At 38.7% G+C, this 14420-nt stretch overlaps 1 protein-coding gene across 14 annotated transcripts in view; it reads left to right on the forward strand.

Annotated features, from left to right (window-relative positions):
• Window positions 1–14420, forward strand: part of NRXN1 (neurexin 1) — a 1474530-nt gene that overhangs the window by 1016445 nt on the left and 443665 nt on the right. For 2 of the 14 annotated variants that reach the window (XM_056568036.1, XM_056568037.1), the window contains exon 1: window positions 10244–11418. The exons of 10 other annotated variants lie outside the window; for them this stretch is intronic. In XM_056568036.1, the coding sequence (XP_056424011.1) occupies window positions 11187–11418 (232 nt within the window). In that variant the 5' untranslated portion in view covers window positions 10244–11186. Of the gene's footprint in view, window positions 1–10239; window positions 11419–14420 lie in introns of those variants that run through there. 2 more of the 14 variants (XM_056568038.1, XM_056568039.1) reach the window with 2 other exon arrangements.

Below are 14420 nucleotides of genomic sequence, written 5' to 3' on the forward strand. Positions count from 1 at the left end.
TTAGTTTGCCAAAATATCGGAAAACCTGTTGTGATAATGGACTCACTGTATTGTAGAACATTATTCAAATCTTTCCTGAAGTGCTTTCAAATGTTATATATACCAAAGTTTGTGACCTACTGGGTATTACAGACACATTTTAAATCCTTAAAGGAGGTTTCTGCCTGAATGTTTTATAATTCCATTGCGCCTGGGCTAGAAAATATAAAATAACAAACTGTAACTCACCTTCCGTCGTCCCCCATAAAGGTCTTCTGGACCCTGTTATCTTCCGCATCTAAGAGCCCGAAGCGTCACACTGTGATCAGCTTATCACCAGCCACAGCAATGTCCCTTCTCAGGCGGTGATATGCTGAGCGCAGTGTCATATAAGGAGCCTAGGCCCCATCTTCTCCCACCTGCCCAGGCCTGTTACATGACACAACGCTCAGCGTATTACCGGCCGAGGTGGGACATCCCTGTGGATGGTGATAAGCTGATTGCAGTGTGACGCATCGGGCTCCAAGGTGCGGAATAGGACCGGGTCCAGAAGACAGAAGGGCAGCGACAGAAGTTGAATTACAGTTTGTTATTTTACATTTTTCATCCCGGGCACAAAGGAAAGATAAAAAATTATGGCAGGTATCTTCTTTAACTAAATTCAAGGAAATATAAGGGCGGACACATCTGTAGTTAGTCAAATGCTTTAGAAATCTACCTTGTTTGATGCAGATCCCATATAATGGATTCTTCGTATCTTCTCTGAAAATGATTTATTTTCATTTTTTTCAGGTCAAAAATTTAGCTCCTGCTGGATTTGTTTTGTTTTGTTTTGATGTCTCACCATGGTATAGTATCTTGTTTCACAACTAGATTTGTTTTGCAGTTAAAAAGGTTGGAGGAACCTTCAAACATATTTACTTGTATTGACTTAGTTGTGTAACTGATGCTTAGTATGATACGTTATGGGTGAATATTGACAAAAACAAATTTCATTCAAAAATTTAAGAAGAGATATGAGGTAGGTAACTATGCAATCAGGTAGGTAACTACATGATAGAGTTGTGGCGGTGTTAACTCCTGCACTGCCAGTTTGGCTCTCTAACAATCTTAGATGTTTATGGTGTGGATAACAAACAAAATGAGCTTTTGCCCTCAGGACTTAAAGCAATAGGAAAGTCGTTCTACTTAAGGTAATTATCTCTCGCCCGTGTTCCAGTTAAATTTTTTTTTTTATGTTATCAATAAAGCAGTGGACAGAGGTACAATAAAAAGGGTATTATCTGTGTTATCGATTGGGGAGGGAGTGAAGTTGTTCAGATCTATGTCGGTGCTCCTCAGGAGACTATTTATCTGGACTGAAATGAAATAAATTAGTATTTCCTTAAGAGAGAAAAAATTTGATTTACCAGCACAAAAGGGGCATTTCTTAATCCCTACAGAAGGAAATTGCTCTTTCCTGTTGATCCATTGCTTTCTGTGTTTATGACGTCGATTCTGTTAGTGTTGAATGGGAGCCATGCTTACTTCAGCTTCTCGACGCATTTATCTTTCCTTTCTTGGCTGAGGTTTGCCTCCTGAATTGTTGTTGGAGTATATAACAAAGCTTTTCTCTGCAGTGATCTAGGAGTCTCAAGTGGACAGTAGTGAATAGTGGAGCAAAGACAATATTTACATAAGGAGCTGTAAAAGGAAATTAAGGACTAGATACACTGTATCAAAGATGAAGGCTCGTCTCCTGAATGGTGATGCGGTTATGAGTTGTTTTTATTCTGCTGAGCTTGTTTCATGTGCACAGAATTGTACGGGAAACCCACAAGAGAGGATGATATTAAATGTAAAGTGCAGCTACAGATATATAGTACTGAAACATACCGCATGTAACATGTAGACTGATATAAGATAGGGAAGATGTATTTTTACTCATTTCCATTTAAAAAGAAAAGTTTATATGGGCATAATTTAATTTCTTCCTATGGTGATACATTCTTTCGTAAACAGTAATGGAAAGTTGCACTGAACTAAAAGCAACCTAAGACAATGGGCACTCATCTTATGAAATATTTCTTTGTTTATTTATTTATTCATTCATTCATTCAGATGCAGATATATATATATATATATATATATATATATATATTCATATTTATTATTTTTTATCTCTATAACTATTAATATTAAAGCTAGGGACATATTTATTTAGATTGGTGTTTTATACACAGGTCCTAAACTAATTTATGTAACTAAGATGTCTCTCAATAAATTTAGCCCATCTGGGACTGCCTTTTATCACAAATAAGTCAGACTGATGTTGGCCATGCTTTCCTTCTAAGCTCTGCCCACTTTTCTGGCCACTTTTTGAAAAGTGTTGCACAGCAGGAAAAGTCACAATAGATAGGGCATGGTAATTTGCACCTTTTCTACACCTTAAAAATGGCACAAGTGAGATAAAAAAATAAAATAAACCTTCCAGAATTTCTCTTCTGTATCCTTTACCAGAGTACAATACGTTTATATAGAAAACATTGTGGGCTATTACAATCTTCTGTGAAGATCCAAATGGAGTTGTGCTTTAGAAAAGGAGCAAAGGGCAACCTAAAGCTCTTTGAATATTGGAACAACCTATAATTTCTGTGTTCTAGCTATTAGAAGAAATTACAGTGATCCAAGGACCATTCCCATTGATTTCACTCAATCCAATTTCCAGCTGTCAATTGAGCATTCTCATCAGCTGCTTTTAGGCCTGTTAACCTGTAAGCCATATTCGAATTGATGGGTGTCTCATTCACTCATCTCATTCACTCATAGCGGGGTGTTTCTGGTTTCCAGTGGAGTTCTGGTATTTTTGATAATTTTATTTTTTATTTTTTATTTTTTTTAGCAGGATGCTCTATTCTAGCCTTTAAAAAGCCCTAAAACAATAACAGAAAGCCAAAAAAAAAGTGTGGCACACTCAAGGTTTCTCCAGAACTCACAGAACTTAATTTTACATATCCTAATGAGAAATGTCATGGGCTGAAGGTTCAATATATACAATTGATAGATTTGCTTATTTTCTATACAGTGTACATTCTCTGTTTGTAACACGGAAGGTGGAAGCTCACACTGCTGATACTGCTGGCCATTTCCTATCACCCTGAAAATCATCATCATGGGCCAGCAGTGACAATGCATTTATGAAACCTTTAATGTACATGCTCCAGTCATCCTGTGTTATTCATAGACTAGATTGGTTCAATATACATATGAACTCCAGGTCTCTGGGGGGGGAAGGACTGAGTACCTTTCAAAGAGAAAGAACAATCTCTGTTCAATACAGAAGGAGCAACATTTATTTTCAAATTGTCTACCGGGTCAAGCAATATAATGCTTCTTCTATGTCCTTCCCAAGTATACCTAATCCCCAGAACCTTATTACTTATAACCCCTTGTTAAGATATGTTTATAGAAACAAATACCTCAGAGTACAATAAGTATGGTTCCACCTATCCCTTTTTTTTTTATTTGAGTGCTCCACTGATCTTGATATCATCGATGCATATTGAAGTGTTCCAATTATGAATATATGGGCTTGAACACATAGTAACCTTTTGAAAAATAAATTCAAAGAGGCTTTCTACCCAAAATGGATACAGTCTGATGTGAAATGGCATGGCTTGTCTGCTGCTAAGCCTTTTTTCTGTTGTCTAAGCTTGAATTGTGTCTGATAGCTTTGGTAATAGTCAACATGACAGTCTCTTTAACTGAGTTGCCATTTACCCACACCTAGAAACCAATCTGTGTAAGGTTATACAGAACATACATTTGAACTTATGACATAAATGGTTTGGAGACTTGACAGAAATTGGCTTTGGACATTTGGCAGATAAATATCTTGGAAGCTTTTCAGGGAAGGATCTGGGAGGCACTTACAGAGAAGAGTCTAGTTGGCTTGGCACAAAAGGGTCTAGGACACCTGACAGAAAGGGTTCTAGGAGACTTGATGAAGAAGGGCATAGGACACATGACAGAAAAGGGTTTCGGTGGCTTAACAGAGAAGAATTTAGGTGACCTAACAGAGTAGGGTCAATGATGTTTGGGAGAGAAGGGTCTAGAATGCTTGACAGAGATGGCTTTAGGGAGTTTGTAAGAAAAGAGTCTAGGAGACATGGCAGGGAAGGGTCCAGATGCCTTGACAGAGGAAGGTCTTGGAGACATGGCCAAGAAGAGTCTAGGTGGCTTTACAGAGAATGGTGTAGAAGATATAACACAAAATGGTCTAGGCTTTGCAAAAAAAATGTTTTAGGAGACTTAAGAGGTGATTTTATATGACTTGCCAGAAAAGTCTATAAGACCTGGCAAAGGTCCGGGAGCCTTAACCTTTACAGAGAAGGATCTATTGGCTTGGAAGAGAAGGGTTTATGAGACATGACAACTTTTAACAATTTTGAAAATGTAGTTTGAGAATTCCCTCTACTATGGATATGACATAGCTAGGTCTGTATTATGTAGAAATGTTTAGGTTTTTAGTTGCATGTTCTTGCAAAGAGACCCTACTACTGCAGTCAGCAAACACATATAGTATGAGTCCTTTATAAACTGTTTCAGATATATGAGAATAAGCCCTCTAAATATAAAGAGTGCAACCACTGACCCTTCAAACAAATCGAGCACTGCTACATCTATGTTAATAGGCGTTAACAAGTTTCTATTACTACTTTTCTTAATGCACCCTATGAAATACAATTAAATTTCCGCAAATAAAAATAATCTCCTGGACAAATATCTGGGACTGACGTGGCCAGCCTCTTGTTTACTACTCAGACCCTCAGCTAATAAGGATGTTGGGGAATTGATTGTGCATTTACTGTGTGTGAAGACGGATAGTAATGAGTCTGTCACAGGAAGGCAGACTTACACACTCCTGGCTTCACTAGCCCCATCACCATAGAGAGCATTGCTCATTTAAGCCAGAATTAGCCCATTCATTTTGTTTTGGGTCTGTGGACCTTGTCAGTTCTATATATACAGTAATGACATGCTCCATAAATTTTATTGATACAGCCATCCAGATCAATCTTTCCACAATGATTTTCTGCCCACTTTGTTAATATATGTATTTGCATGGGGAAAATGTGATTGTACACATCATTATTGCTAAATTGTACTCTATATAGTGCCAATTCTATATATGCAGTTATGTTTAAGCATGTAAACAGCCACGCTATGGACACATTTTAGAGTAGGCTATGCTATAATCACTATTAAACAATGATCATCTTAATACATGAGGTCTCATCATGGAAGTAGAATATATGCTGGGGAATATTTGAGAGGATGTCCCTCATTCAGTTTATCTATCGGTATAATTTAAGAAAGAGATATTTATGGAGCATGTTGGGATGTGATACATCTAATACATCATCTTTGCGTAGGCCTTAAAGGGGTACTCCACTGCCCCAGCGTTCGGAACATTTTTTCCGAACACTGGGTGCGGACTGCGGGGATCCTGATGTCACGGCCATGCCCTCTCAATGCAAGTCTATCACAATGGGCATGGCCACAATGTCACGACCCCTAGCGTTCGGAAATCAATGTTCTGACACTAGGACAGTGGAGTACCCCTTAGAGTACAGGCAAATGTTGAAGCTCCTAGAACTCTGGAACCATGTACTTACTGCAGCACTTGAGCCTCAATAGCAAAGTATTACATAATAGACTATACATTCTGAGAAGTAGGATTTCTTAATGTGTGTGTGTGTGTTTGGGTGCCATTCCTATATACCAACATGACTGCTGTCTCCTTGAGGAGATTATCAAACTGGCATATTAAGACGTAAAAGTCATGCAATGCTTCATAGACTCCATAGGCAGGTTTGGCAGTCTACCCATGGAGATACACCACCTACTAAGTCCCAAGTCAAGGGTCTCTGAACTAACAAGGGAGCACTCTGCTCTATAATGACTGATAGGAACCCCCCAATACAGCTTTCTACCAATGGGTAACCTCCCACCTATTGAGAGAACCTGGCTTAGCTTAAAATTCACTAGTCATGTTTCACGGTTCTTTAAGGAAGGGTCCAACCTCGATTCGAAGTGATGATGCCTCCAATAGGGGCAGTAAAAAGATTTACTTTTCATGATATCAATATTAAAATGTAACCAGTTCAGTACCACTTTGCAGTCACTTTGTGATAATTATGCCAGAGGTTTCCCCAGTTGGGCAATGCCTCTGTAATGACAATAAAAATATAAGTTTAACAAGTGCAGCACCACAGCAATGTCTAAAGCAGTGTTTTCCAAACAGTGTGTCTCCAGCTGTTACAAAACTGAAACTCTGAGCATTCAGCTGTTTGTAGTTTTGCCACAGCTTGAGGCACACTGTTTGGAAAACAGTGGGCTACAGACTAGATGGTAATAATAGGCAGAACTTGCTTGGTTCAGCACCACTGGTATGGACAGGAAATAATAATAGTTAAAGCTTAACTGGTATTGATAAAGATAGGAAGTAATAATAATAATAATAAATAGAAGACAAAGAATCAATCACATGTCACAATGACCCTTACCATTTGTTAGTCAAAATAAATGTTGTCAGTTTGTGTCAATTGATGGATTCAATGCTTTTGTATTTACTAAGAATCAAACATATTGGAAAAGAAAATGTCAAATATTTTTAAATAAATAAGATGGAAAAGTCCCTTCGATAGCCTCTAGATTTGTGGCAAATCTGACTGAAGGCTATCTAGAGAATCAGTGGAGGAGAAGACTTTCAATATTTGTTTATCCTTAGAAGATGGGAGAATTGATTTTCCAGGTGTGACATCTGCACTGAATAGGTTTGATGTGAGAATCAATGTAAAAATGGCTTCATATCCATTGGACATTTTGCTGCTATCATGCCTGCAGTACCTTAAAAGCACCAGCAGGGTGTTTGCATAAGGCAGCATAACCTGACAGGATTCTCAGACCTGAGTGCGAACATTCTCCTGAGGGATAACTGCTTCACTTCTATTCTGTGACTTGTAAAAGGCAAATAATGAGTTAACTACAGATATAGGTTGGACGTATAAATGTCCTTTTCATAAAGTAATACTTTATATATAGATGTATAAATGGTTTCACTGGAGAGGTGGGATTTATTTTTCTTTCGGATCAATATCTACAAGAAAAAATACAATATGAAATATGAAGAGAATTAGCATTAATCATCATCATCATCAATCATCATCATCGCTTAACCAGTTAAGCACCGCCTCTATAGTCAGCAACTAAATATTCATGATGATAATACCACTAGTAGTGTAACCAGTTCAGCACCACATCTATGGACAGCGACCCTGTACTATACTAGTAATGTAACCAATTTTGTGCCACATTATTAGACAGTGAAACTGATAATGCCATTTGTTTAACCAGTTCAGCACCATTTCTATGGACTGAACTTCTCTACTGATAATATTTTTTATTAGGAATTTAGCCAGTCCAGAACCTCTGCTATTGAAAGTGACACAATAATGATATTGCTAAAATGATACCCAGTTTTGTGCCAGTGCTATGAAATGTGCCCCATTGATACCATTACTAGCAGTTTATCCAGTTCAACATCACTGGCAGGACTCTGAAATAATAATACTAGAAACTTATCCAGTTCAGCACCACTGCTATGGACAGCGACATAATAATAATGATAAAGCAAGAACAAGACAGTACAGCACCATTGCTATGGACAGCAACATAATAATAATGATAAAGCTGGAATAAGACAGTACAGCGCCATTGCTATGGACAGCGACATAATAATAATGATAAAGCAAGAACAAGACAGTACAGCACCACTGCTATGGACAGCGACATAATAATAATGATAAAGCTGGAATAAGACAGTACAGCACCACTGCTATGGACAGCAACATAATAATAATGATAAGGCTAGAATAAGACAGTACAGCACCACTGCTATGGACAGCGACACAATAATAATGATAATCCTGGAATAAGACAGTACAGCACCACTGCTATGGACAGCGACACAATAATAATGATAATGCTGGAATCAGGCGGTACAGCACCACTGCTATGGACAGCGACACAATAATAATGATAAAGCTGAAAGAATCAGACAGTTCAGCACCACTGCTATGGACAGCAACACAACAATAATGATAATGCTAGAATCAGGCAGTACAGCACCACTGCTATGGACAGCCAAATAATAATGATAAAACTAGAATCAAACAGTACAGCACAACTGCTATGGACAGCGACACAACAATAATGATAAAGCTAGAATCAAACAGTACAGCACCACTGCTATGGACAGTGACACAACAATAATGATAATGCTAGAATCAGGCAGTACAGCACCACTGCTATGGACAGCCAAATAATAATGATAATGCTAGAATCAGGCAGTACAGCACCACTGCTATGGACAGCCAAATAATAATGATAAAACTAGAATCAAACAGTACAGCACAACTGCTATGGACAGCGACACAACAATAATGATAAAGCTAGAATCAAACAGTACAGCACCACTGCTATGGACAGCAACACAACAATAATGGTAAAACTAGAATCAGACAGTACTGCACCAATTTAAGATTAACCAATTACCAATCAATACCACTGGTAAGATAAAAAAAATATTAATTTATTAATGATAATAATAATAATAATAATAATACTGGGACTGAGGGGGTGCTGTGTCTCCTTGAGGAGATCATCAAACTGGCATATTGAGATGTAAAAGTCATACAATACTTCTCAGACTCCATAGGTCGGTTTGGCAGTCTACCCATGGAGATACATCACCCCCTAAGTCCCACATCAAGGGTCTTTGATGTAGCCAGCAGCTGCCCTGCTCTATAAGGACTAATAAGAACCCCCAGAACAGCTGTCTACAGATGGGTAACCTCCCAGCTTTTGAGAGACCCTGGCTTGGCTTATAATTCACTAGTCATGTTTCACAGCTAATTTAAGGGTCCAATGTGGATTAGAAGGAATGATGCCTCCAATAGGGGGCAGTAAAGAGAGTTACTTTTTATGGTAACAATGTTAAAAGTTTAACCAGTTCAGCACCACTGATATGGGCATCATAATGCAAAAGGTTTCGCCAGTTGGGCAATGCCTCTGGGATGATAATAAAACTAGAAATGTAACCAGTTCAACACCACAGCAATGGCTAAAGCAGTGTTTTACAAACAGTGCATCTCTAGTTGTTGCAAAATTACAACTCCCAGCATGCCTAGACAGCCTTTGGCTGTCCAGGCATACTGGGAGTTGTAGTTTTGCAACAGCTGGAGGCACACTGTTTGGAGAACACTGGGCTGGAGACTAGGTGGTAATAATAGGCTGAACTTGCTTTGTTCAGCACCACTGGTATGGACAGGGCATAATAATTGTAGTAAAAACCAGAAGTAAAAAAATAAAACCAGTATTAGTAAAGGTAGGAAGTTGTTGTGATGATGATAATAATAATAATAATAATAATAATAATAATAATAATAATAAAAACAACAACAATAATAATAATAGAATAATAAAAATAATATTTACAATACTAATAATAACAATAATAATCATAATAATAATAACAACAGCAGTAAACAGTTCTAGAAGCAGCACCATGGATTTGTTACATAGTACTTTCTTACCACTTAACCCATTCAGTGACTTTTTTTTACACAGTTCTACCTTTTTTAGTTCTCCAATAACAGGTAAAACAAAACAAAAAAAAAACACCCCTACAAATCCTAATTACACAACATTTACACTTAGAAAGGCGTCATAAACATAGGCTGACTTTAATCTTCCATTATGTCACTAAGTGTGAACAGTGTTTACATTACTGACTGCCTTCAATCTCCCATTGAACAATTGTCTACAACACAGGCATCGCTGCTAATCTCCCCCAGTGGATAGCAAGCGGCGATGCACCCTCCCCGGAAAACAAGGGATGTAGGTGACATAGTCCAGATCTAGGCATTTTTAGGAACGAAACACCCCCCCCCCCCCCCCCATCCCCCCCACCTCCCTGGGAAGAAGTTCATGAAGACGCACAGACAGCCATGGTGACATGTAACCCTTAGAGCACAAGGTGGCGCAAGAACACATTGATTACTTCTGCAGACGCCTAGCTCTCTCCAGTATGCAAAGGGTTAAGATGTGTATAAGTTTTCTTTTTTTTTTTTTCTCTTCCAAGATGTTGGAAGATTTGATCTATAGCATGGAAGGGGAAATGCTAAGTATATGTGCCCCAGTGCCTTGTGCAGGCTGCAGGGATCGGAGTGCTGCTGCTGCTGCTGTTGCTGCTGCTTCTTTTGGACCTTTCTGAATTGGAGCTGCACTTGCTTTGGTGTTCTAGGTGTATTATAATAGCAGAGGGAATCAGACAGGGATTTTTTCCTCTTCCCCACACCATTCTTCTGCCTCCCTCTTTCACATAGGCTCTTCCTCTGCACTGCATCCAGGCTTCAGTGATTTGCTGTTTGGAGACTGCAGATTTGCATAGGCTTCAGATCGGAAGCATATTCTTCTCCCTGATTCTTTCATATAAGGCTGCACTATTCTCTGGAAGCATGCTCTAGTATTACTGTTAATAGTCAGACCACTCACATAGCCTGGAAGGAGGGGAGGAGGCTGATTATTGAGTTGCTGTGGTTAAGACTTGCTCTGCGAGTCCATACACTAAATGCAGAACCTGGGAGAGCACATCAATTTTTATTCCTCAGCAAGGCTCTAGGAAGTGGCTTTTTTATTTTTTTATTTATATTTTTTTCTTCTTCAGTCTTCTAACTGGATATCCTGTGGATTATTATGGCTGCGATTCATCTAGAGGAAATCCCTTTTAGGCTTTTAGTTTTGCAAACTATGGATCTTTAATTGAAAGCTGCTCCTCGACTTGTCACCTCTTCTGAATTGAGGAGGATCAGGTCCCAAGACATCGAGATTGTAGCCCCCCTGCCTGCAGTGACTATGTGTTTGGCTGAGGATTGGAGTCATTGGACCAGAAAACTGGGGGAAAGAATGAAGTAGAAGAAGAAGAAGGGGGGGAAAAATAAAAAAAAAGAGAAATAATCTATTTCTGGGAGTGCATGAGAAGGGGAGACATTGCGTCTGGGATGGAGCTGTGAAATATTATTTTTTCCAAGCCTTGTGGAGTGTTGGGGGAAAAGTTTGGAGCAGAGCTGCATCTGGAAGGCTGCTCTCTGCTTGACTGCTCCATGCAGCAGCAGCAGTGGCTGCCCTGGAACTCCAGCTCTGACCCTGGCCCTGGTAGTGCCAGCCTTCGTTTGGCCATGTGGATACTGCCTCTAACCATCAGTGGGGTCCTTGGGGTGACCTGGGGTGCATCCAATCTGGGATCTCATCACATTCACCACTTCCATGGAGGAAAGCATGTTTCAGCACCTATTGCAATCTACAGGTCACCTGCTTCCTTAAGGGGGGGAAACGGTGAGTGTGCTTTATTTAACTTTCCATAACCTACCCTACAAATACAAAGTGCTGCTGACCAGTGCGATACCAGGCTGGAGTGAGCAGCTGGCTTTACCTGGCGGTGGTAGGGTTAACCTTGCCCTGGCAGCCTTGTTGTGTTGTCTTATGTCAGGCGGCAAAAGACATTTTATGGATGGAGAGGCTGCATGTGTGTTGGGTAAGCACTTTGCAGCAGAATAGGGAAGGTGTGCTGTGAGGGTGTGTGGATTGTGGTCATTAATATGATCGTGTTGCATTACAGTACAGCAGTGTTTCCCAAGCAGGGTGCCTCCAGCTGTTGCAAAACTACAACTCCCAGCATGCCTGGACAGCCTTTGGCTGTCCAGGCATGCTGGGAGTTGTAGTTTTGCAACAGCTGGAGGCACCCTGCTTGGGAAACACTGCAGTACAGTATGTGTAGACTAATGCAGACTAATGCACAGGCTTGTACAGTGCTGAGGTGTATAGGGAGACTTGGATTGCTATAAGGAGCTTGTTCTATAGGGATGTTTGGTATGTGGTCCTAAAATGAATGTGTATTATAAGGTGCTGCACACTCAGGTACTGTACACAGGTATATAGTGAGCATTAGAATACTATAAGGACCATATTATATAGTACACAGGTATATGGTGAGCATTAGAATACTATAAGGACCATATTATATAGTACACAGGTATATAGTGAGCATTAGAATACTATAAGGACCATATTATATAGTACACAGGTATATAGTGAGCATTAGAATACTATAAGGACCATATTATATAGTACACAGGTATATGGTGAGCATTAGAATACTATAAGGATGTGTAATATATGGTCTTACTGGGCATTATAGTATGATGCACCTCCAGGTACTGTCCAGAGGTATATAGTGATGGCTAGAATACTATAAGAAATATATTCCCTATGGATGTGTAATATATGGTCTTACTGGGCATTAAAGCATGATGCACCTCCAGGTACTGTACACAGGTATATAGCGAGCATTATAATACTATAGGGAATATATTCTATAGTACACAGGTATATAGCGAGCATTATAATACTATAGGGAAAATATTCTATAGTACACAGGTATATAGCGAGCATTATAATACTATAAGGACCATATTCTATAGTACAGATGTATATAGCGAGCATTATAATACTATAGGGACCATATTCTATAGTACAGAGGTATATAGCGAGCATTATAATACTATAGGGACCCTATTCTATAATACAGAGGTATATAGTGAGCATTATAATACTATAGGGACCCTATTCTATAATACAGAGGTATATAGTGAGCATTATAATACTATAGGGAATATATTCTATAATACAGAGGTATATAGTGAGCTTTATAATACTATAGGGAATATATTCTATAATACAGAGGTATAAAGTGAGCATTATAATACTATAGGGACCATATTCTATAATACAGAGGTATATAGTGAGCATTATAATACTATAGGGAATATATTCTATAATACAGAGGTATATAGTGAGCATTATAATACTATAGGGACCATATTCTATAGTACAGATATATATATATATATATATATATATATATATATATATATATATATATTGAGCATTATAATACTATAGGGACCCTATTCTATAGTACAGAGGTATATAGTGAGCATTATAATATTATAGGGAATATATTCTATAATACAGAGGTATATAGTGAGCATTATAATACTATAGGGACCCTTTTCTATAGTACAGAGATATGTAGTGAACATTAGGATACTATAGGGACCCTATTCTATAATACAGAGATATATAGTGAACATTAGGATACTATAGGGACCCTATTCTATAATACAGAGATATATAGTGAACATTAGGATACTATAGGGACCCCATTCTATAATACAGAGATATATAGTGAGCATTAGGATACTATAGGGACTATATTCTATAGTACAGAGATATATAGTGAACATTAGAATACTATAGGGACCCTATTCTATAGTACAGAGATATATAGTGAACATTAGAATACTATAGGGACCCTATTCTATAATACAGAGATATATAGTGAGCATTAGGATACTATAGGGACCCTATTCTATAGTACAGAGATATATAGTGAGCATTAGGATACTATAGGGACCCTATTCTATAGTACAGAGATATATAGTGAGCATTAGAATACTATAGGGACCCTATTCTATAGCCATGTGTAATGTGTGGTCTTGCTGGGCATTATTCAGGTACTGTACATAGGTATATAGTGAGCATTACAGTGATATAAGGAACATACTGTATAGGGATGTGTATCATTTGGTCCTAATATTACAGTGCATTATAACATTGGGCAACATGTTCTATCAGGTTGTGTAAATATGTGGGCACTGCCCATTCAGGTACTGTACTGAGGCAAGGAGCCCTGACACAATGATACAGTACATGATAAGCATATGGTGGGCATAGGGTGTTGGTGTATAGGAATCTATGTGTATAACATACTGGGGATGACACTGATCAATCCCTGGATTAGCAGAACGCTGTTATTATACTGTTGTATCCTCTCTGGCTGTGATTATGTGGAGACAAACAAGACTGGGCAAAATTGTTGTTTTCATTCAGCAAAATGACCCTCTAAATATTGCAGAATTGTCCCATTGTCCCAAAGCATTATTCTTGACTGCAGGGGAAGCGAAGCCCAGATGGGATATATGGCAGGGTTGTATCTGTATAGGAAAGAGTTAAAAGGATGCTGTTATGAGGATTTCACCCTGTGTAAGTGCTTTCACAGTCTGCAGGATTTTGAACGCTTAATACTATCAGAATACTATGCTTAATACTATCAGCAGTATCTGTGCACTGTGGGATGTTGGCTTGCATGGTCCAAAGGATACAAAGCCACCGTCACAATAGAATCACATAGCATCTGCTGCCTTTCTATAAGTCAGTGTTTCCCAACCAGGGTGCCTTCGGCTGTCCGGGCATTGTAGTTTAGCAACAGCTGGAGG

This window comes from Hyla sarda, chromosome 3 (assembly GCF_029499605.1).
Source record: "Hyla sarda isolate aHylSar1 chromosome 3, aHylSar1.hap1, whole genome shotgun sequence".
In the NCBI taxonomy this organism is placed as follows: Eukaryota; Metazoa; Chordata; class Amphibia; order Anura; family Hylidae; genus Hyla; species Hyla sarda.